Source organism: Notothenia rossii, assembly GCF_949606895.1.
Source record: "Notothenia rossii genome assembly, chromosome: 7".
Classification (NCBI taxonomy): domain Eukaryota; kingdom Metazoa; phylum Chordata; class Actinopteri; order Perciformes; family Nototheniidae; genus Notothenia; species Notothenia rossii.
In genome coordinates, this window is record NC_136905.1 from 69,870,734 (window position 1) to 69,891,577 (window position 20,844).

The 20,844-nt window shown below is 40.9% G+C and overlaps 1 protein-coding gene across 3 annotated transcripts; it reads left to right on the forward strand.

Annotated features, from left to right (window-relative positions):
* Positions 1-209: 209 nt before the first annotated feature.
* kif15 (kinesin family member 15) lies at positions 210-20,826 on the forward strand. 3 transcript variants are annotated; one of them, XM_079691419.1, is made up of 35 exons: positions 211-379; positions 732-762; positions 1,115-1,301; positions 8,556-8,632; positions 8,765-8,802; positions 8,922-9,019; positions 9,115-9,294; positions 9,417-9,626; positions 9,723-9,848; positions 10,248-10,370; positions 10,485-10,632; positions 10,837-10,916; positions 11,025-11,234; positions 11,484-11,661; positions 11,746-11,881; positions 12,182-12,323; positions 12,442-12,609; positions 12,693-12,821; positions 12,939-13,044; positions 13,123-13,288; positions 13,371-13,521; positions 14,262-14,347; positions 14,458-14,536; positions 14,640-14,726; positions 14,819-14,923; positions 15,079-15,201; positions 15,325-15,450; positions 15,536-15,631; positions 15,746-15,910; positions 17,648-17,751; positions 17,860-17,926; positions 18,007-18,044; positions 18,153-18,285; positions 19,921-20,052; positions 20,146-20,826. In XM_079691419.1, the coding sequence occupies exons 1-35, from the start codon at positions 361-363 to the stop codon at positions 20,221-20,223; spliced, it is 4,122 nt and encodes a 1,373-aa protein (XP_079547545.1). In that variant the 5' UTR covers positions 211-360; the 3' UTR covers positions 20,224-20,826. The 3 variants fall into 3 exon arrangements, 2 of the variants coding, with proteins under 2 accessions (XP_079547545.1, XP_079547546.1); XM_079691420.1 differs by having other exon boundaries at positions 1,118-1,301; XR_013809965.1 differs by lacking the exon at positions 20,146-20,826 and having other exon boundaries at positions 210-379; positions 18,007-18,042; positions 18,150-18,285.
* The last annotated feature ends 18 nt before the right edge of the window (positions 20,827-20,844 follow it).

Below are 20,844 nucleotides of genomic sequence, written 5' to 3' on the forward strand. Positions count from 1 at the left end.
ATCAAGGACATGGATTTCAAGGCAATATTTGAAAGTAAATCAAGAAATGAAGCAAACAAGCTGATCTTCAAATTCCTCAAAAGCACTGGTCTGAGGACAAGGATTTAGTATGAACATGTAATAACTCAACAGTAGGTGGCGATATAGTCTCCAAGTGGAAGCGATTCGCCATTAAATAAAAGAAGAAGAAGAAGAAGAACCGCTTCTGAAAACCAACGAAGAATAAGTGGAGGCAGATCTGCCCGCCAATTTCGAAGGATGTAAACATAACAACCTCTTTCGTCGGAAAGTCGGAGTGTGCTATGAAGGAAGAAGCGTCATATTTGACATCTTAACAGCGCGAATTAATCGTCGTCAACAATGAATTCCAGTGGAAAAGGTAGCGAACTAAACATATATTTATTAGAGTTGCAAACTAACCGCTATATTGTTTTTGCGAAATGTCAAATGTTGTTGGTAATCCTAGCAAGTAAAGTGACCTAATCCGAGACTGCTAGCATGGCTATGCTAACTCGCTTTAAAGCTAATATATTAAAAATATAGCCATTTTGAACGTGCAGTAAAACCAAAGAGTTTTCAACAACATGTAACGTCACTGTAAGCTTGTTGTGTTTAACGTTAAACGTTGTCACCAAAACGTGTACACTTGTGTATAGATTATGTTATTGTGTATACAGATCTAGGAAATCAAAAAGTCATTAAACAAACGTTAACAATCGTATCCTTTACAGGATCTGGCGATTCATCCCAACTTGTTGCCAGGTAATGTACCTTTAGGACGTTTTGCTTGGTTCATTCAAAGCATTACACAAATATCTGTTTTATAAAGATATAGTGGAGTAAAGGCTTCTGCAGCAGAACAATATGTCAACCTCCCTGTGTGTGTTGCTTAAGAAATATTTTAAATGCCAAATATATATACTTCATAATAGAAGTAGTAACTGCAGTCATATGTTTTTTGTCAGTGCTTTAATATATGTGATATTTTGGATAATTATTACTACTGCATTAGTGTTTGTGTTGCATTTCACTGCCCTAGATGTTATCATTTTTGTAATTTAAACTACTTTATTCCATGCTGTTGAGACGTTTAATCTTATTTCTGGTCCTACAGCAGTGACGGGGATTCCATCAAAGTGTTTGTGCGAGTACGACCTTTGACCTATAAGACTGGGCTGACCACAGATGGAGACCAGAAGCTTTGTCTCACAGTTACTTCAGCCAACACCATCCGCCTGCTATCAAAACCAGAACCACGAACATTCACTTATGATCATGTTGCTGACATGGAAATATCTCAGGTTGGGAGCACACAGTTTTTATATCGTTTGTCAGCCTGGAACGTAGGGCTGCAATTATACAATTATTGTTATTATCCATCAATGTGCCAATTATATTCTATGCTAATTATTGTGAATGCTATGTACAGCATTCCCCTATAGTTCTTCTGTTTCTTTAATCTTATTCTTCCTTTTCTTATTATTTCACCAAATAGTTTGGCTCTCAATAACTTTAGCATACTTTCAGCTACAGAAACCATTAAAATATTAAAAATATTCAGCCTGTTCAGCACATGATAAGAAGCGTTGAACTTTTTCTAAATATGTTATACTTTTTGAAATATTCAGCTTTTTAAACTCTTTTTTTAACATGGAACTCAATGGGAGGAACCTTCAAATCCTCTTTTACATACACCGTGCGCCAAATGCTACTCCTTCCACATACTTTCAGCTAAAGACTTCATTCCAACTTTAAAATGATCACAAGACATCCAACTTGTTCTTCAGAATGTTGATACCTTTTAAAGTTTTTGAGATATTCAACTTAGTTTGGAGCTTGGTAAAAAGGCCTTCTTTAGATTTTAACATTATAGTGTGTATTGCGCAGCTCGTTAAGGGTTAAAGTACGTGATGTCACAGCTAGAGTGGAGGAGAGCTTGAAATTCGCCTTAAATGTTTGTTTTTTTTAAACCTGCCATAATTCCCGAACCCTACACTCCTGGGACATAATGTTATGCTTGAATTGTAGGAAAACCTCTCTTATGTTGAAAAATAAAAACATTTTAACCTGTTTAGCCCTGAGCCTGTTTTTCAGGTCTCAGGCTCGAAAATGACATTTCCAGAACAAATGACCATATCTTCACTTCTAAAAGGGGTAAATTAATAATCTTTTTTCACAAAGCAATGATAAACCTATGAGTTCGATGTAGAAAAGTCAGAATTTTTATTTTAAAGCCAATTCAGATTGAACATAGTAAAAAAATGTAAATTATAGTGTCCGTCCAAAAAAAAAAAAACATTACTTATAGTGAAAACATTTAATTTAGCTGACGCTTTTATCCAAAGCGACTTACAATAAGTACATTCGACCAGGAAGATACAACCTTTAAGAAAACAGAATCGTATAAGTACATCAGGTTTCATAGAGCCAAATATTTCAAGTGCTACTCAACTGGCTATAGATAAGCCAGTCCTTTATTAGTACATAAGTGCTCTGTTAGCAGTTCTTTGTTAGTAATTCTATCGCTCGAAGTGGAGTCGAAAGAGATGAGTTTTCAGTCTGCGCCGCAAGATGTGTAAGCTATCTGCTGTCCTGATTTCAATGGGGAGCTCATTATACCATTTTGGAGCCAGGATAGCAAACCCACATGTTTTTGCTGATGGGAACTTGGGTCCCCCTCGCAGTGCGGGTGCAGCAAGTCGTTTGGCTGATGCAGAGCGAAGTGCACGTGCTGCGGTGTACGGTTTAACCATGTCCTGGATGTAGGACGGGCCAGATCCATTCGCAGCATGGTATGCAAGTACCAGTGTCTTGAAGTGGATTCTAGCAGTTACTGGAAGCCAGTGAAGGAAGCGGAGGATCGGCGTGGTGTGGGACATTTTTGGAAGGTTGAAGACCAGACGAGCCGCTGCATTCTGGATGAGCTGCAGAGGTCGGATGGCACATGCAGGTAGACCAGCCAGGAGGGAGTTGCAGTAGTCTAGGCGTGAGATGACGAGAGCCTGGACCAGAACCTGTGTTGCTTTCTGGGTCAGCTGGGGACGTATCCTCCTGATGTTGTAAAGTGTGTATCTGCAGCAGCGGGTTGTAGCAGCGATGTTTGCAGTGAAGGACAGTTTGTTATCTAGGATCACACCCAGATTCCTTGCAGTCTGAATCGGGGAAACAACAGAGGTGCCGATGTTGATTGTTAGGTCAAGAGTGGGGCAATCTTTTCCCGGAAGGAAAAGCAGTTCATTCTTGTCAAGGTTGAGCTTGAGGTGATGAGCAGACATCCACTGAGAGATGTCAGCTAGACAAGCAGAGATGTGTGCGACGACCTGGGTCTCTGAGCGGGGAAAGGACAGAATTAATTGGGTGTCGTCAGTGTAGCAGTGGTATGAAAAACCATACGGGCTAATGACTGATCCGAGCGAGTTTGTGTACAAGGAGAAGAGGAGGGGACCAAGAACAGAGCCCTGAGGGACCCTGTAGTTAATTGACAAGGGTCGAAATCGGACCCTCTCCAAGTTACCCTGTAGGTACGGTCTTTGAGGTATGAGAGGAGGAGGGAAAGTGCAGTGCCTGAAACTCCAAGTTTTTGGAGAGTGCTAAGGAGGATCTCATGGTTCATCGTGTTGAATGCAGCAGACAGGTCCAAAAGGATGATGACAGAGGAGAGGGATGCTGCTTTGGCAGTGTGCAGTTCCTCAGAGACAGCAAGGAGAGCAGTTTCTGTGGAGTGACCTGCCTTGAAACCAGAGTGGTGTGGATCCAGAAGGTTGTTCTGATGGAGATAACAGGAGAGTTGTTTAAAGACAGTGTGTTCAAGTGTTTTAGACAGGAACGGGAGGAGAGAGACAGGCCTGTAGTTTATAACATCAGACGGGTTGAGAGTGGGTTTCTTTAGGAGAGGGTTTACTCTTGCCTCCTTGAGACTGTTTGGAAAGTGACCAGAAGTTAGAGAAGTATTGATGAAATGGGTGACAAACGGTAGAATATCAGGAGCGATAGTCAGGGGTAGACATTAAGGGTAAAATGCCACTGGCCCTCCGGGCCGGTTGAATTGTGTTATCACTGGCCCCACCATTGTAACCACTGGCCCGGAGCATTCGTCCAAAAAAAATCGACTAATAATGAAGAAAATTAAAACATTTGTTGCAATAGTAATTTATGCACTAACTACATTACTACTTGTACTACAACATTTGAATAATCAGTTCTTCCTCATTTTCCTAAATTTTTTCATATTTGGTTTATTAAAATAATAATATTGTGGTCATTGTTAAAAAAAATCTGCTATTATTATGAGTATTATTATTTGTATAATGCGCTTTCTTCCTTCCTGTCATTAGGAGTTAGAAATGTAATGGCTATGTAGTAGATTAGATTACAACCTTCATTATCCTAAACTGCTGGGACATTTCCCTATAGCCAATACCTTTTATATTTTCTACTCTTCACTTACTTGTCAGCATAGGTCGGCATTGATGTACAGAGCCGACAGAAGACCTTGTTTATATTGACATCATATTGAGAGGTGCAGCCAGTGACGCGTCATAAAACCAGGAAGTAAGCCGCTGGTTCCCTCGTCAAAAAAAGCAATGGGATTTCTCCACAGGGTTTTGGAAAATAGCTGGAAATAAGGTCTGTGGAAAACAAACCTGTTTGATAAATCCACGTTTTGTTCAGCCGGATAATCTCCACATGTCTACCCTGCTTTTATAATTTTCGAATCATAAATCTAATCAATAGATTAGATTATAAAAGGGTTTTAGGACGCGTCACTCACTGCACCACTAGAAGCCAACTCCATCGATCAAGCTGTCTGAAACGTTCTCTCCCTCTTCTTCTCATGCTCCCTGTCACTCTCCTTTAACTCCCCCGGTGACTTTCTTTATTTGAAGATAGTTTTTTGCCCGGCGCTTGGCCGGTTACCGCTGGTATTAAAAACATTTTGGCGAATGGTTAGAAGGAGCGCGCTCCCGCTCACGAGAGCCTGCTCGTGCTGCGCTCCGCAGCAAACACCTGTTCGTTTTTCACCCAACAACGACAAGCGACTCACGAAACGCTATGGTGTAGCGTTAATAAACGAAACAATTTAACAAAATTGCTAGTCAAAATACCAAACCACAGGAAACATTTTTTTTTTAAACAATATTTTTAGTGGCCCGAGCGGGCAAGTGGAAAGTACGTTATGCTGGCCCGGGGTGTCTAAATAGTGCTTCCGGGCCAGCGGGCCATTTATAATGTCGAGCCCTGCGTTTGAAGGGATAGGGTCCAGAGGACAGGTGGTAGGATGGGCAGAGGTAATGAGGGTAAGAACCTCACTTGGAGAGAGAGGGGAGAAGGAGGTTAGTGTGTGGGTGAAGGGAGGGTCTGGTGACCCAGCAGGTGACCCAGCAGTGAGTAAAGGTGAGTCAGAAAAAGAAGAGCGAATATCATCAACTTTTTTTTCAAAGTAGTTAACAAAGTCGCTTGACAGAAGGGAGGAGGGGGAAGGGGCTTTGGGGGGGTCCAAATGGGTAGAAAAGATGGAAAATTGTTTTTTGGGATTGGAATAGGAAGATTGGATCTTATCTTGAAAGAAAGTGCTTTTTGCCTGAGAGATCGAAGCAGAGAAAGAGGAGAGGAGAGCCTGATAGGTTAGGAGGTCGTCATGGTGTTTGGATTTCCACTGTTTCCGCTCTGCTGCCCGAAGGATGGTTCTATTAGCACGCAGTGCATCATTTAGCCAGGGGGCAGGAGGGAACTGACGAGCCTGCCGAGATGTGAGAGGACAGAGAGAGTCCAGAGAGGATTAGAGAGGAGAGTTTCTGCAGCAGAAGTTGGAACGAGTCAGAGGAAGGGAGGGCTGAGAGCACCGATGAGGCAAAGGTAGAGGGGGAGAGGGAACGGAGGTTACGGCGGACAGGTGCAGAATTAGAAGAGATTAGTTTTTTATGTTTGGAAAGGGGTAGAGAGAATGAAATGAAGAAGTGATCGGATGTGTGGAGCGGGTTTACAGAGAGGTTAGAAGTAGTGCAGTTCCTTGAGAATAATAGATCAAGGACATTGCCAGCTTTATGAGTTGGTGGGGATGGAGACAGTGAGAAGGCAAAGGTGGTTAACAGAGATGTTAGTTCAGATATCTTCCCTGTCTGGAGGTTGAAGTCTCCGAGAAGTAGAGCGGGAGGGCCAGTTTCAGGGATGTGTGAGAGGAGATTATCTAATTCCTCCAAGAAGTCCCCCAAGGCGCCTGGTGGACGATAGAGAACAACAATGGTTAATTGTATAGGATGGGTTAATGTGACGGCATGGAATTCAAAGGTGGAAGGAGTGAAGTTAGGTAGCTTGAAGAGGGAAAAGCTCCAGTTGGGAGAGAGCAGGAGACCAGTGCCACCTCCTCTGCCAGAGGGTCTGGGTGTATGGGAGAAGGAATATGCTGTGGAGAGAGCTGCTGGGGTGGATGTGTTGGATGGTGTAATCCACGTCTCAGTGAGAGCAAGGAAATCCAGCGACTGCAGGGAAGCGTAGCCAGAAATGATGTCAGCTTTAAGAACAGCTGACTGGCAGTTCCACAGGCCACCTGCAACTAGCTGTTGGATCTCAGTGGAGCATGTGGGATAGACGAGAGCAGGCCGGTTATATAAATTAGGAGATACACGGGGCCAGTGATAATTGCGAGAAGACACATGAACAGGAATGGAGAAAATACACATGATTATAGCATGAGGGGCTAGAAAAACAAAGAAAATAAAAATACTAGAGGTACTTAGCTCAATCAAAGTAGGATGTGACTCCCGCAGGACTCCAATGTCTTTGTCAGTCTTCGCCTGTCTGACGCTGAAGCTGACGCTCCAGGAAAGAGAGGAAAAACCACCCTTGAATGATGGGATGGTAGATTAAAAGCTTTAGGAATCCAAACTATAACATATACAAGTACCCTGTATCAAGATTGATGCAAAACAATTGAAATTTGACCTTTCTAGAGAGATTTAGAAGAAAAACCCCACCTCTGGGGTCATTTGGGTGCATTTTCCTTATCTCTGGAACCCATCGATCGATTTTGATGATTGACATCTCTTTTTAATCGTTAGAGCCAATAGAATTGAGGGGAAGTTCCTAAAATCCATCTAAACATTACCCATTGGTGAATAGAGTGATGCGTAGCCAGAATGCCCAAAACCGGAAGCTGTCATACACTCGTAGCTATTATAGCAGCTAATATGAAATCTCAGTTTTTGCCATAAATATGACAATGGATTATCAGTAATCATTTCAAAGTGACACAGACACATTGGATTAACCTATGGATTAACCTTCAGCGGCGTTTTTATCGTTTGAATGCCATAATACACAAGAAAGCAGACTGAGACGCCCCTCAGGGTCCTGACATGCTTCACGCGTTGACATTTTACCGATAGCAGCTACCGTTTTTAAACTATAGTTAGAAATGTAAGAGGTCTATTTTTCATTCGAATGATGGAAAGACTCTCCTTTCACTTGACATCACCATGGTAACCTTTGATCTCTGGGCTCACACAAAGGTGTTTGATAATGTCGTTACCATGGTAACCTTTGATCTCTGGGCTCACATGCAGGTGTTTGATAATGTCTTCACCTCAAACACAAACACACAGACTGGAGTTTAACAGACTGTCTCAGCCTATTATTTTCTGTCTGATGGAGACTTCATACTGACTTCAACATGTTCCACATATTTTATACATTATTGGTGACGTATGGTTTTAGTTCAAAAGTTTGCAGTTAAAATATTCTGCTGCTTTTCAAAGCGTTTTTACTTTCTTTTCTCTTCTTAATACACATTCATTCACTACTACTTACATTTAATATCTAACTCCTTCAGCCTACTTTCAGCTACAGAAACCATTAAATTATTAAATTATTCAGCTATTATAGGACATTGAGGCTATACATGTTGTTGTTTATACCTTTTTAAAATCTTTCTTTTAAATATTAAGCTTCTTCACTATTTTTCCTACTCTTCCAGTTTAACATTTCACTTTCAAGTTTTCAACAAAGTTATTGCAATGCATTTGAGCTGTAACAATTTTGATTCAAATCATTTCACTTTTTTGCATTTCTCTGCTAAGTTCAGCAACAAACTTACTTGATTTTTGTAGCTAAAAGCAGCTACAGAGACCATTCAACTAATAACATATTCAGCTTTTTCTGCATTTTCAGCTAAATTCAGCTACAAATGTACACAGTTTACAGCATTCACAGTCATTTTCAGCAGGAAATGCATTTTCTAGTTAATGACGTGTTTGTCTATAACATGCCAGGAAAAAGGTGCATATAGTTGTATCTTAAAATGTCTTGTTTTGTCAGGCTAAAACCAAAATAGATTCAGTTCAATAGGATATCAAAAAGAAAGCAGGAAATCTCCATATTTGAGAGGCTGAAAACTGCATTTTCTGCAACTTTTGCACAAAAAATGAACTTCAATTGGATTTTAAAAATAGTTCCATATTATTTGTCTGTTGATTGACTAATAAATGCAACTTTAGTAGGATTAATTATGTATGACTCATCAAGATTGTGTGTTTAATCTTTATGTCGTTCTTTAACAGGAGTCCGTATTCTCCAGCGTGGCCAAGAATATTGTTGAATCTTGCGTAAATGGATACAATGGAACTATATTTGCCTAGTAAGTGGTTTTAACGTTGTTTATGATAACTAAAAATCTAAAATATTTTAGGGCACTTTGTCTTGGTCTTCGTGGTGTTGGGCTTCCTGTGTAACATTTAATTCCTTATCAATTTCTCTTTTGCTTCTGCAGCGGACAAACAGGCTCAGGAAAAACATTCACCATGCTTGGTGAGAATTAAATATATCATATACATCTACATATAATATCTACATGTTCTCTTAAATCCAGCAAGAGAATAATTGAAAATGACTCTATTTTTGTCTTCTGCTCTTGTCTTCTGCTCTAGGACCATCTGAGTTAGACAACTTCACAGATGAATTAAGGGGTGTTATTCCTCGATGTTTTGAGTACCTGTTCTTTCTCATCAACAGAGAGGTGGAAAGGGTGAGCTTTACATTTTCATTGCCACGAAGGTGTTATTAACCAATTTTTGCTTTTCTAATAAAGTTGGTTCTTTGTTTGTTCTTTTTTCCTAAAAGTCTGGCCAGTCCAAGAGTTTCCTTTGCAAATGTTCATTTATTGAGATCTACAATGAACAAATTTACGACCTTCTGGACACAGCCTCAGCTAGCCTGTTCCTCCGGGAGAACATCAAGAAAGGTTTGTTTGTTGAGGGAGCCGTAGAGAAGTTCGTCAACTCAGCCGCTGAAGCCTACCAGGTATACACTCTGCATGTTGTGACTCCAAAGGTTATTGTGGTTTATAATACATGTTTAGTTGAGATCACAAGAAATTGATAATTAAATGTGGGTGCCAATTCTTTCTGTTTCAAACCATTTAGGTGCTGTCTACGGGCTGGAGAAATAGACGAGTGGCCTCCACCTCCATGAACAGAGAGTCTTCCAGATCTCACGCAGTGTTCACCATGATATTGGAGTCTAAAGAGTCAATCAATGAAGTGGTGAACATTCGTATGTCTCAGTTGAACCTGGTAGACCTGGCAGGGTCTGAGAGGCAGAAAGACACAAACACAGAAGGATCCAGACTAAAGGTGAAGCTTTGTCCATGAATCCAGTCTCAAGCTGAAGTGCTAAACTATGATTGTTGCTGTTTCTAACTGCCTATACCTGCATTTCTTCTCTTTCAGGAGGCCAGCAGCATCAATCGCTCCCTCATGTGCCTCGGTCAGGTGATCATGGCCCTGGTTGATGTGTCCAATGGGAAGAACCGTCACATCTGCTACAGAGAATCTAAACTCACCTTCTTGCTGAGGGTGAGTAGCTCTAAATACTTAATATACCTTTGGTGTGGCTTTGGCACAGTACTTGTTATATCGCTGTGTATCAATGTGGAGTCAACTTCCATAGTATTATGTCCAGTGGCATGACTCAATTGCATTTATTGTGTAAAATACAAGTTTATATGATGGGAGTATTCCACTGAAATCACTATTGTAAAAGATTTTGCATAAATAAGGGTTGCATTGTGAATTGTTTTAAATGTAAACAAAGTTCAACTCTTGTGCTCTTCCAGTATTTGACTTTCCTCCACATTCATTTATTTTCTTTCCACTTTAATAGAATATAAAACGTTATAATACTGCACTAAAATATGTTATTGCACCATATCAATTGAAAATATATTCTCTGTAACAATTATTATTGTTTTTCAGGACTCTCTTGGAGGAAATGCAAAGACCTACATTATAGCCAATGTTCATCCGGGTTCAAAGTGTTTTGGAGAAACTCTGTCCACCTTGCAGTTTGCCCAGAGGGCCAAGTTGATCAAGAACAAGGTATTGTCATTCAACAAAATGTATATTGTATTACAACAAAGTTGACTTGAAGTTCTGGTTATTTCCAATAGCACTTTGTAATCTCATCCTTGTGCTTTTATTCTGTTTATTCAGGCAGTCATCAATGAAGACACACAGGGAAATGTGAGGCAGTTACTTGCTGAGGTGAAGAAGCTGAAAGAGCTGCTTGCACAGGCAGTAACTTCTCCAGGAGGGGACTATGGGAGAGATGTAGCGCCAGGAGGACCCGGACTCCCCATAGGTAACAACACGAGTACCAAACACATGTTAACCATAACACCCTCTAATAACATTGTCTTTAAACAATTAGCAAACATTTAAATGTCAGTCACTTACATGTTATACAGTTATTTGGTCAAAATCATAGAAAATCATAAATAAATAAAAAGTGTTCTGTTATGTTGCAAAAGTATAAATGAGCTTTTCCCATCAAATGCTTCCATAGATATTCAACCCGAGGGCTCATACAAAGCAAAGTTCATGGCTGCAGCTCGTCTCTGGAAGAAGTGCGAAGACGAAAGGAGGGTATGAAAATAATTATGTTTTTTGGATGGTTATTTAATTTTGTAAAGGCTGCTGTGAGGAAATACTTTTCGTGCATGAAATCTTACAGAAATGTTTGACTTCACTCAGATGCTGCTCAACAAAGTGGCTCAGCTTGAGGAGGCCTGGACTCATAAAGACAAGTTCATCCATTCCAGCCGAATGATCGTCAAGTTCAGAGAGGACCACATCTATCGCCTTGAGAAAAAACTGAAGGCGGAACCAGGCTTAGTTTCAGACAAGGAGTCTCAGGTCGTGATTGACCAGCTGAAAGACGAGATAAATATATTGAGAGATCAGGTACACCATTTAAACACTGCCTTACCCACTGCTGATGTGTGTATGTGTATGGATGTGGTTCAGATGTACAAAACATTTAAATATTGACATGATTTATTTTCTCGAGAATCCAACATCATGCTTATCCTAAAAGACCCAATAGAGTTACATTAGATCCTTTGTATATACTTTTATTTTTTTAAATAATGGCCATTAAATCCCAACATTTAACAACACAGTGTTTTCCCATGCACACATCTCTGCTTTTAGGTTGAACATCACCCAAAGATGACTCGTTATGTAGCGGAGAACTTTGCTCTCAGAGAGGAGAACCGTCAACTCCGTTCTCTTCCGTCAGTGGTGAACGCTGAAGAGGCTGCAGCCCAAGTTACTGCGGATCTGGAAGATCATTTCCAAAGGGCTATGGAGACAGAAAGACGTACAGAGGGTAAGATCATTATCAGCAGGAGAGAACAGGTCAAGTTAACGTGTTGTATCCATTTCCTGAACCACTGTCGCTCCACAACTCCAGGAGCCTCTTCGACCCCTGTGGCTGTAGACAGTGCCTCGGCTGCTGCCATTGAGAAGCTGAAGGCTCAGCTGCTCCAGAAACAGACTGACCTCACAGGCGCCCTTCAGGCCTATGAGGAGTACAAAGAAGTGACCAAGTAAGGATGTTTACTGTAGGCACACAGCGTTCAACTCTAATTTCCTAGCCTTTTTTCTTTGTCAACATCTAATGTATGTAGGAGTTTTAATTAAAAAAAGAAAAGCCTATTACTTCCCCTGACTTAAACTTAAAATATATTGTATTCATATATTTGGAGTGACAATCCATCCCTGAATGTAATATCAACTGGGTTTGATTGGTGACTGTATTGTAAGTGTTCATGCAATGTGTTAAAAGACTTAAAGTAACTTTAGATTAGAGGGTAAAATGTTTTTTGATTGGTGCTTTTGCGTTCTAGGAAGCAGATGTCTCAGCTGCAGTCTGAGAAAAGGTACCTCGACAAGTCCAACAGGCATTTGGAAAACATTTTGGAAGCCACGAACGCTTACAAGAAAAAGGAGGTGTCTGAGCTGAACAGAATTCACGTTGAAACCATAAAGGTGAGGGGACGTGGACATTTGTATTTAGATCACAGAGGCAACGTTTTCTTCTAAAATCTGTCATTGTTGTCTTGCTGACAATCACTTTGTTTTTTACCTTCAATATCTAATATACCAGATTCTCACCACGCCCACCAAAGCATACAACCTGCGGACTCGTCTCGTGCCTTTCTCTAGCCCGGAGCACCTTAATGGGTCAGACCACGGCACGGACGACCTCTGGTCAGAGCCGCCTCCTGCAGAAATGGCTGAGATGGCTGTGACTGAGGAACTGTGTCAAGTGCAGGTACGACAGTGTGGTTTATCCCGTAGATGTGTGTATAAAAACATATTCTCCATTGTCTCATACTTTCTTTAATGTCTCACCAGGAGCAAGCTAGCCACTTCCAGACACAGTTTAATGAGGAAGAGCTGAAGAACAGCAAGCTGCAGCAGCAGATTGCAAAACTTGAGGAGCAGATCACTGTGATGTCACAAGAGTCTGACCACAAGGATGAGGTAGAATCTTCTCATGTTCATTTACAGCTTTCTCATATAAATGTAAGGCTGTGTAAAAACTATATCTGTTTGATATTTCCCATGTTGCCCATTTGTTCCCCTTTACGCATTATGCAGCTGCTTTCTACTGAGCGAGCTAACAGGAACACAGATCAGCTCAACCGACAAGAAACTGCGAACGAGCTGCAACAGAGCCTTCAGTCTGAACAGCAGGCCGCAGAAGGTAAGGATCTCATGCTCCTCTTGTGTTGGAAGTGTTTGTCAGATGGAGGTGATGACTCTTTGTTTCCTCTGGTTTCAGTACTGAGGACTGAGATCCGCGATCTACGTCTGGTGCTGCAGTCGTCTGACAAGGAGCTGGCTGCTGTGAGGAGCGAGCTGAGAGAGGGTCACAGCGAGCAGCAGAGAGAGACGACTCAGCTCTCCAGCAGTCTGATCAGCACTCAGCTCCAACTTGACAAAATCCAGTAAGCATTATTTTATTACCTTTGCACTATGTCCTCCTTGATCTGATGTGTTTAAGTGACCACAAATGCAATGTGTTAACAGGCTGGAGTGGGAGCAGCTTCTGGAGCAGCATCGGACACTGCAGGATTCATTTGACCAGCTCCAAGCTGAGGCCAAGTTTGATGCGGATCAGGCCCAACAGCAGCTGCAGGACAAGCAGCAGGAGATCGATCAACTGAAGGCACAGCTCACGGTTAGTAAACTCTCCAAAAAATCGAAACAATAGGCGCTTTCACACCGGAGTACTTTTCCCAGGAATAGTTCCGATAGTTCCTGGGATTTTGCGTTCACACCAAAAAGATCTGGAACTAGAACTTTTTTTTTGAACACCTTTTCACCCCCTTTTCAGTCCCTGCTAGAGAGCAGGGACTTTCCTGGGAGAAAAAGGTTCCCATTTCTCATTGGCTGGGCGAATTGCAAACCACGCCCCGTAAACTCGGAAAAGTTTTGTGAAGCCGCCATTGTATTTGCTGGCATTAGCATTATTAGCATTAGCATTAGCCCAGCGCACCAACGAACGGAGAGAGACTAACTTATGGCAACACAAAAGAAAACATGGGAGGGGTGGAGATGAGGAGGTTTCGGCGTTCTGGCGATTTACTCGGAAGGCTTCAGCCAGTCCCCAACTCCGGGGACTTCACTCCGGGGACTTCCGGCCGGGGACTTCAGGCGGCAGTATACGCCGTGAAGTTGTTTGCGGCCTGCCAGTAAACCCGAAGAAGAAGAAGAAGTGACGTCAGCGGCTCATTTGCCTAATCCTCCCTCAGGGACTTATTCCGGTGTAAACGCGATCTGCTCTTTGGTTCTTCTTTAGTTCTTCTGAACTAAGTACTGGGAACTAAGTACGGCAAAGTACTTGGTGTGAAAGCGCCTTATCGTTTCTTTCTCCTGATATCTCTGTCTAAACTTCCTTTTGTTTTATTTCTGTTGTAGAAGCTGAATAGTTCTCTGCAGATGGAGCAAGAGCACACAAGCATCCTGATCTCCCAGTTAACAGAAAACAAAGAGAGCACATCAAAGTGAGTTTGTCCACAGCTTTCTCTTTTTTAGAGTTGTTTAATGCGTGTAACAATTCTAAATATTTTAAATTACTCTTTTTAACACAAGCAACCTTGGTGTTTCCCTTCAGAGAACTTATTGAAACGATGGAGCAAAATACACTGCTGAGAAAGCAAGTCTCAGACCTGACCGTACAGAATCAACAGCAGGTCATTCCTAAGAACAGCCTGCATGTTTTCAAAATAAAATTCAATATATGTAACTATTGTAGCAGTATTTGCTAAACCTGGTTATGTGATTTTTGGTTTGAAGGCATCCAAAATTGTCGATCTTGAGCAAAACTCCAACTCTGCCAACGAAACGATAAAAGGCTTGGAACAGAAGACTGAACAGGACAAAGTAAGCCTGAGTGAACTATTATCCAATTCCTTCCAGAAATAATGACATTGTTTAAAGCTACCCTTCTGAATCCTACCTGTGTATTTTGACAGGATGTTGTTGTGGATCTGATCAACCAAACCAGAGACCTACGCAGTGAGCTGAGCCAGAAGGACCAGACCATTGTTCACCTGTGTGAAGACATCAATGATATCACAGTAATTACCCCCCACCTATTCTACCCTTTATTTGATTTGAATAACTTCACTGTTTTTGCTTTGTTACCTATTCCTTTTGCTCTTCCACCTCTTATTGTAAATATGTTTAATGTTTGTTGAGCTTGCTGATGATAACAATGTCATTGGTCTTTCAGGCCAAGTACAATGTTGCCTGCTTTGAAAGGGAGGATCTCCAGGGGCAAAACTCTAAGATTCAGGCAGAAATCTGTGACCTGAAAGAAAATGTAGAGAGACGAGTGGCATCCAACAAAATAGAGGTACGTTTGATCATTTTTGTGTGATTTGTTTGGTATATTTACTGCAAGGGATGAATACTTTGACATGTTCAGCAAATGGAAAACAATAGGTACTGTATATAAAGCGTATGTGATTGTCCTCAGGTGGAGGTGTTGCAGGAGGAGGTGGTTTATGCCACTGAGGAGGTTGAGAGACTCACTAAGGTCTTAAAGGAGCAAAACAGCCTCCTCCAGGAGCAAACGGCCCAGAAGGACATCATGATGCAGAAGGTCACTTTTTCTAAATAATCTCAACACAGAGCAAAGACATAACTACTACGGTCAAACAAATCTAAAATATGTTCTTTTGTACCAGTTACAAAAACAGCAGGAGACAGTTGAAAGGACGATCAGAAATGGACATTTCAAGCCTCTAGTTGATCTGACAGGCACGCCTAAATCATTACCTCGGGTAAGACTTGCTTTTAGCTTTTTAGTCCTTAATTCTTCATTTAAAAATAAAACATGTGGTAAGCTTCCAGTCAGAAATGCAACTAAAAAGAAATACGTTTGTTCTGTTTCTCAGACACCCCGCACTCCAGGGAGTTTCAGCAGAGACCTGAACCACGTACTGGAGAGCCAGGAGAGGGAGCTGGAGAATCGACGCTCCTCCATGATGACCATGGAGGTACTTTTAGCAGAGCTGAACGCGGAGAGGACGGCCAAGAATGACGAGATCCAAAGGCTTAAGGTATATCTTTGTTCAAATGTTTAATACATCTATAGCCATTTATTACTGGACTGATGTACAGTGGGGCAAAAAAGTATTTAGTCAGCCACCAATTGTGCAAGTTCTCCCACTTAAAAAGATGAGAGAGAGGCCTGTAATTTTCATCCTAGGTATACCTCAACTATGAGAGACAGAATGAGAAGAAAAAAAATCCAGAAAATTACATTGTCTGATTTTTAAAGAATTTATTTGCAAATGATGGTGGAAAATAAGTATTTGGTCAATAACAAAAGTTCATCTCAATACTTTGTTATATACCCTTTGTTGGCAATGACAGAGGTCAAACGTTTTCTGTAAGTCTTCACAAGGTTTTCACACACTGTTGCTGGTATTTTGGCCCATTCCTCCATGCAGATCTCCTCTAGAGCAGTGATGTTTTGGGGCTGTCACTGGGCAACACGGACTTTCAACTCCCTCCAAAGATTTTCTATGGGGTTGAGATCTGGAGACTGGCTAGGCCACTCCAGGACCTTGAAATGCTTCTTACGAAGCCACTCCTTCGTTGCCCGGGCGGTGTGTTTGGGATCATTGTCATGCTGAAAGACCCAGCCACGTTTCATCTTCAATGCCCTTGCTGATGGAAGGAGGTTGTCACTCAAAATCTCACGATACATGGCCCCATTCATTCTTTCCTTTACACGGATCAGTCGTCCTGGTCCCTTTGCAGAAAAACAGCCCCAAAGCATGATGTTTCCACCCCCATGTTTCCCAGTAGGTATGGTGTTCTTTGGATGCAACTCAGCATTCTTTCTCCTCCAAACACGTCTAGTTGAGTTTTTACCAAAAAGTTCTATTTTGGTTTCATCTGACCATATGACATTCTCCCAATCCTCTTCTGGATCATTTAAATGCTCTCTAGGCTCTAGCAAACTTCAGACGGGCCTGGACATGTACTGGCTTAAGCAGGGGGACACGTCTGGCACTGCAGAATTTTTGCTCACCGTTCTTGTGATCATTTTCACCCCGCAGGGTGAGATCTTGCGTGGAGCCCCAGATCGAGGGAGATTATCAGTGGTCTTGTATGTCTTCCATTTTCTAATAATTGCTCCCACCGTTGATTTCTTCACACCAAGCTGCTTACCTATTGCAGATTCAGTCTTCCCAGCCTGGTGCAGGTCTACAATTTTGTTTCTGGTGTCCTTTGACAGCTCTTTGGTCTTGGCCATAGTGGAGTTTGGAGTGTGACTGTTTGAGGTTGTGGACAGGTGTCTTTTATACTGATAACGAGTTCAAACAGGTGCCATTAATACAGTTAACAAGTGGAGGACAGAGGAGGCTCTTAAAGAAGAAGTTACAGGTCTGTGAGAGCCAGAAATCTTGTTTGTTTGTAGGTGACCAAATACTTATTTTACCGAGGAATTTACCAATTAATTCTTTAAAAATCAGACAATGTGATTTCCTGGATTCTTTCCCCCCATTCTGTCTCTCATAGTTGAAGTGTACCTAGGATGAAAATTACAGGTCTCTCATCTTTTTAAGTGGGAGAACTTGCACAATTGGTGGCTGACTAAATACTTTTTTGCCCCACTGTATTTATTCCGCAAGGTTACAGCAGACTTGACTAGTATAGAGTCTTTTTCTCCACTTACATTAAATGTTTACATACAAAATAAAAGTAATTAATACATTTAATAGCCTTATGGTCCTTATGGACTTTGAAGTCCTTCAAATATGAAAATACATTGTTTCTGTCCTCAGATGCAGCTGACTGAGAAAGAGATGGTCCGGCTTCAGATCCAGGCTTTACTTGACCAGTTCTACAACAAGGAGAACCAGCTGATTCACAATGGGAATAACAAAAGGTGAGTTTATTTCTCCAGTCATTCAGCCATACACTGCCCTGAAATGCACCATATCATTTATTGTTAATGGCATAAGTAGATTAATATTGTTATCTTGTAATTTTTCAGCGATGAGTTGAATGATGCCTTCAAAAAAACTATGATTAAAGAGCTACAGGAGGAGAGAGCAGATAAGGTTTGTATTTATCTGCTGGTTTTATTTGATCTCTGTATTGAATCCTCCGATTTTAATTTGTTCCTCTCATTCATTTACAGAGCAACATAATGCAGCAGCTGTCTGAAACTCAAAAAAGGTAAGGACCTGTGCTTTAGTCAAGTAAATAAATCAGCTTTTTCATGTTATAACATTCCTTTATTTATGCTTGATGTTTCACAAGCTCTGTCTGGTTTCTTTTTATAAGACTGCAAGCTCAGGAGTCGTTGTTGGGCCAGTCTCAAACCTGCGTCCAGGAGCTGACCAATGAGCTGAGGAACCGCTGTCTAGAGTTGAGAGATGTGGGCCAGAGGACACAGGAAGATGAGAAATGTGTCCAGGTCAGAGTCTGAGTATATGAGTTTTATCTTTCCCTAAAGAAAATTCTGCATTCTGTTTTTTCAAGTATGATTAAATGGACTACTGGCAACCTAGTCAGAAGCTGAAATCTTTCCCCAGAGGAACTATCAGTTCCTGGCTGTGATTTGTTACTCTAGTCTAGAGAAGTTCATTCCAGGCCAAGTTTGTGGACAGTGTAGAATTATACTCCTTTATCTAAGAGCTGCTAAACATAACACTGATAATAACGGCCTACAAATGAAACTTATTAAAAGATATTCAGCGGGTAAAATAAAGGGTGTTGAGATCTCCATATCAGGTTGAATAATTAAAACGACAGTTAGTTATAATCAAATATAATCAATTATATTCTTGTATAACCCACAATGAAAATGCTTCATATTGTAGGTTTTTCTATATTTACAGTATAAACAAAACACAAGTGGTTTGTTAAATTGAGTGTAAGGCTTATAATGATTTATGGGTGTCACTGAAGGGAGAAGGCAGTTTCTTCCCTCTCCTCTCACAGCAGTACACAGGGAGGGGGGCTCCTGACTTAAGGAGAGAAACTAAGAGGCCCCAAAAAGGTGGTTATGTCATAGCCGAGAATAATATTTTGCAAGTCCTGTAGAGTAGGGGTCATGTCCTTTTTACACAAACATGGAAAGGTGTGTCTTATGGCATAGCCATAGAATGTCTGGTCATGTCCAGTCCTGTACATCAGAGGCCATGCCCAGTTTCCACAAATTTGGGTATGGAGGAGGTGTCTTTAGGTTTTTATATCCTTTTGTTGAACATAAAGACACTGGCTTTTTGGGAGCAAGCAGAGAGAGAGGGGGGTTCCCCTGGTATACTCTCTCCCAGTAGGCTCTGTCCCTCAGAGCTGGGTTTTTGCTCTCGGTAAGGTTCTCTCGACCTGGGTAACCATTGCTTAAATCTCTTTGTATTGAATGCTGAGCTAATGGTACCTGAATCCCATTCTTAAATGTGTCAGGATCTTAGAACTAATGGTACCTGAATCCCATTTTTAAATGTGTCAGGATCTTAGAACTAATTAGAGAACCTTCGCCACCACAAGGAAATTCCTTTTGAATTTCGTCGGAAGACTTTAATGTGTGAACTATGAATTAAGGTTTTAGATTAGAAAATGACCCCAGCATGATATGTTTAGTATGATTATAATGTTGTAAGAGAGAAGGTAAAAACCCTGTATTAGTTTGGACCTATTTTTCTTCAAATAAACTGATCCCACTTTGGGACAACTTAAAAGACATCTGCGCTCTCCTCTCCTGCTTCAAAGGTAAGATTGCACCCTGCCACACTCACACTTAGGTAGGGTCACACCTCATTTACTGATATCAAAATCCTTCGGGATCGCTTAAACAGATTTAAGAGAGTTGTCTGAATTGAAACAGCAGTTAATTGAACCTGGTTCTTCGGGGAGTTAATAGAGGTGAGATCTTGCTGACGTTGGTGGATCTTAGCCAACCAGTAAACTTACATAGACTCAATAACTTCGGTTAGGTCAATTAGTAGGTCAGAGTAATTTCCCGGAATAAATTATCAGGACCTCACCAACTCTTACAAGGGAAAATTGGGAAAACAATTCTCTAACATTATCATTATTTATTTTACAGGAGAATGAGCTTCTCCGTAAGCAGAATGTCAAGCTTTCAGAGGAGAATGGAAAACTTGTCGGACATAAGAACCACAAACAGAGGATTGAATATCTGGTGAATCTGAAGAAGGACAACACCAAACTTCAAGAGGTAAAAACATGTCTGCTGTCATCAAATAACGTTTTGTTTTTTGGTTAAAACACCACATTAATAAATGTTCTTTATGTTTCTTTTGTTTTTAAGGAAAATGAAAAACTCAAAACGGAGATGATGTTACGCAACACGGACAACGGTGGATGTCTGCCACTGGAGATAACCTAAATCCCTGGTTCATTTATTGTTTAAAATTACAGGATTTAGCATCTTTACCTGTAAAATGTTTTGGTTTTAATGGTTTCGGGTACAAAACATTTTTAAATTCATGTTTTCTGTTTCACTCAGGGAATATGCAATTGTAACTTTGCTCAGGAAATTATTTCATATTAGTTCACCCCTTTTTTTTTTGCCTGGAGGCCTACTGTACCTTTTTAATTTCATTGATCTGCTGTTACAGTAGCATGGACATATCAACTGTGACAAGACATATCAACTGTGACACAACTTCAATTATTCAAGCTCCCTCTGTCCCCGTAGGTTTCTATGGATGTCAATTATTACACTTAAACACGCTTCTCCGACTATATTGAAATTACAACAATGCTGAATTTAGTGTCAATGTGAAAACTGGACATTTGTGTTTTTATCATTTTTAGGTGCGTATGTCTTGCACTGTGATTCGAGTGACCTGATTTGTATCCATGGTAGCCTATATGGTTGGTTGTATTTTTTTACCATCACACTGAGCTATATATGCATAGTTTTTCTTTTAGCATAATAAACTTGTCCTTCAATTGTAATGCTATAATTAAAACAATTGTATTCAGATCTTGTAGTATTATTTCC

What these genes read in the sequence shown, in the direction of transcription:
- kif15 (XM_079691419.1), top strand. An exon ending in AACAAAGAGAGCACATCAAA is followed by an intron (nt 14,348 to 14,457) that starts GTGAGTTTGTCC and finishes GTTTCCCTTCAG; the next exon opens with AGAACTTATTGAAACGATGG. An exon ending in CTGTCTGAAACTCAAAAAAG is followed by an intron (nt 18,045 to 18,152) that starts GTAAGGACCTGT and finishes TCTTTTTATAAG; the next exon opens with ACTGCAAGCTCAGGAGTCGT.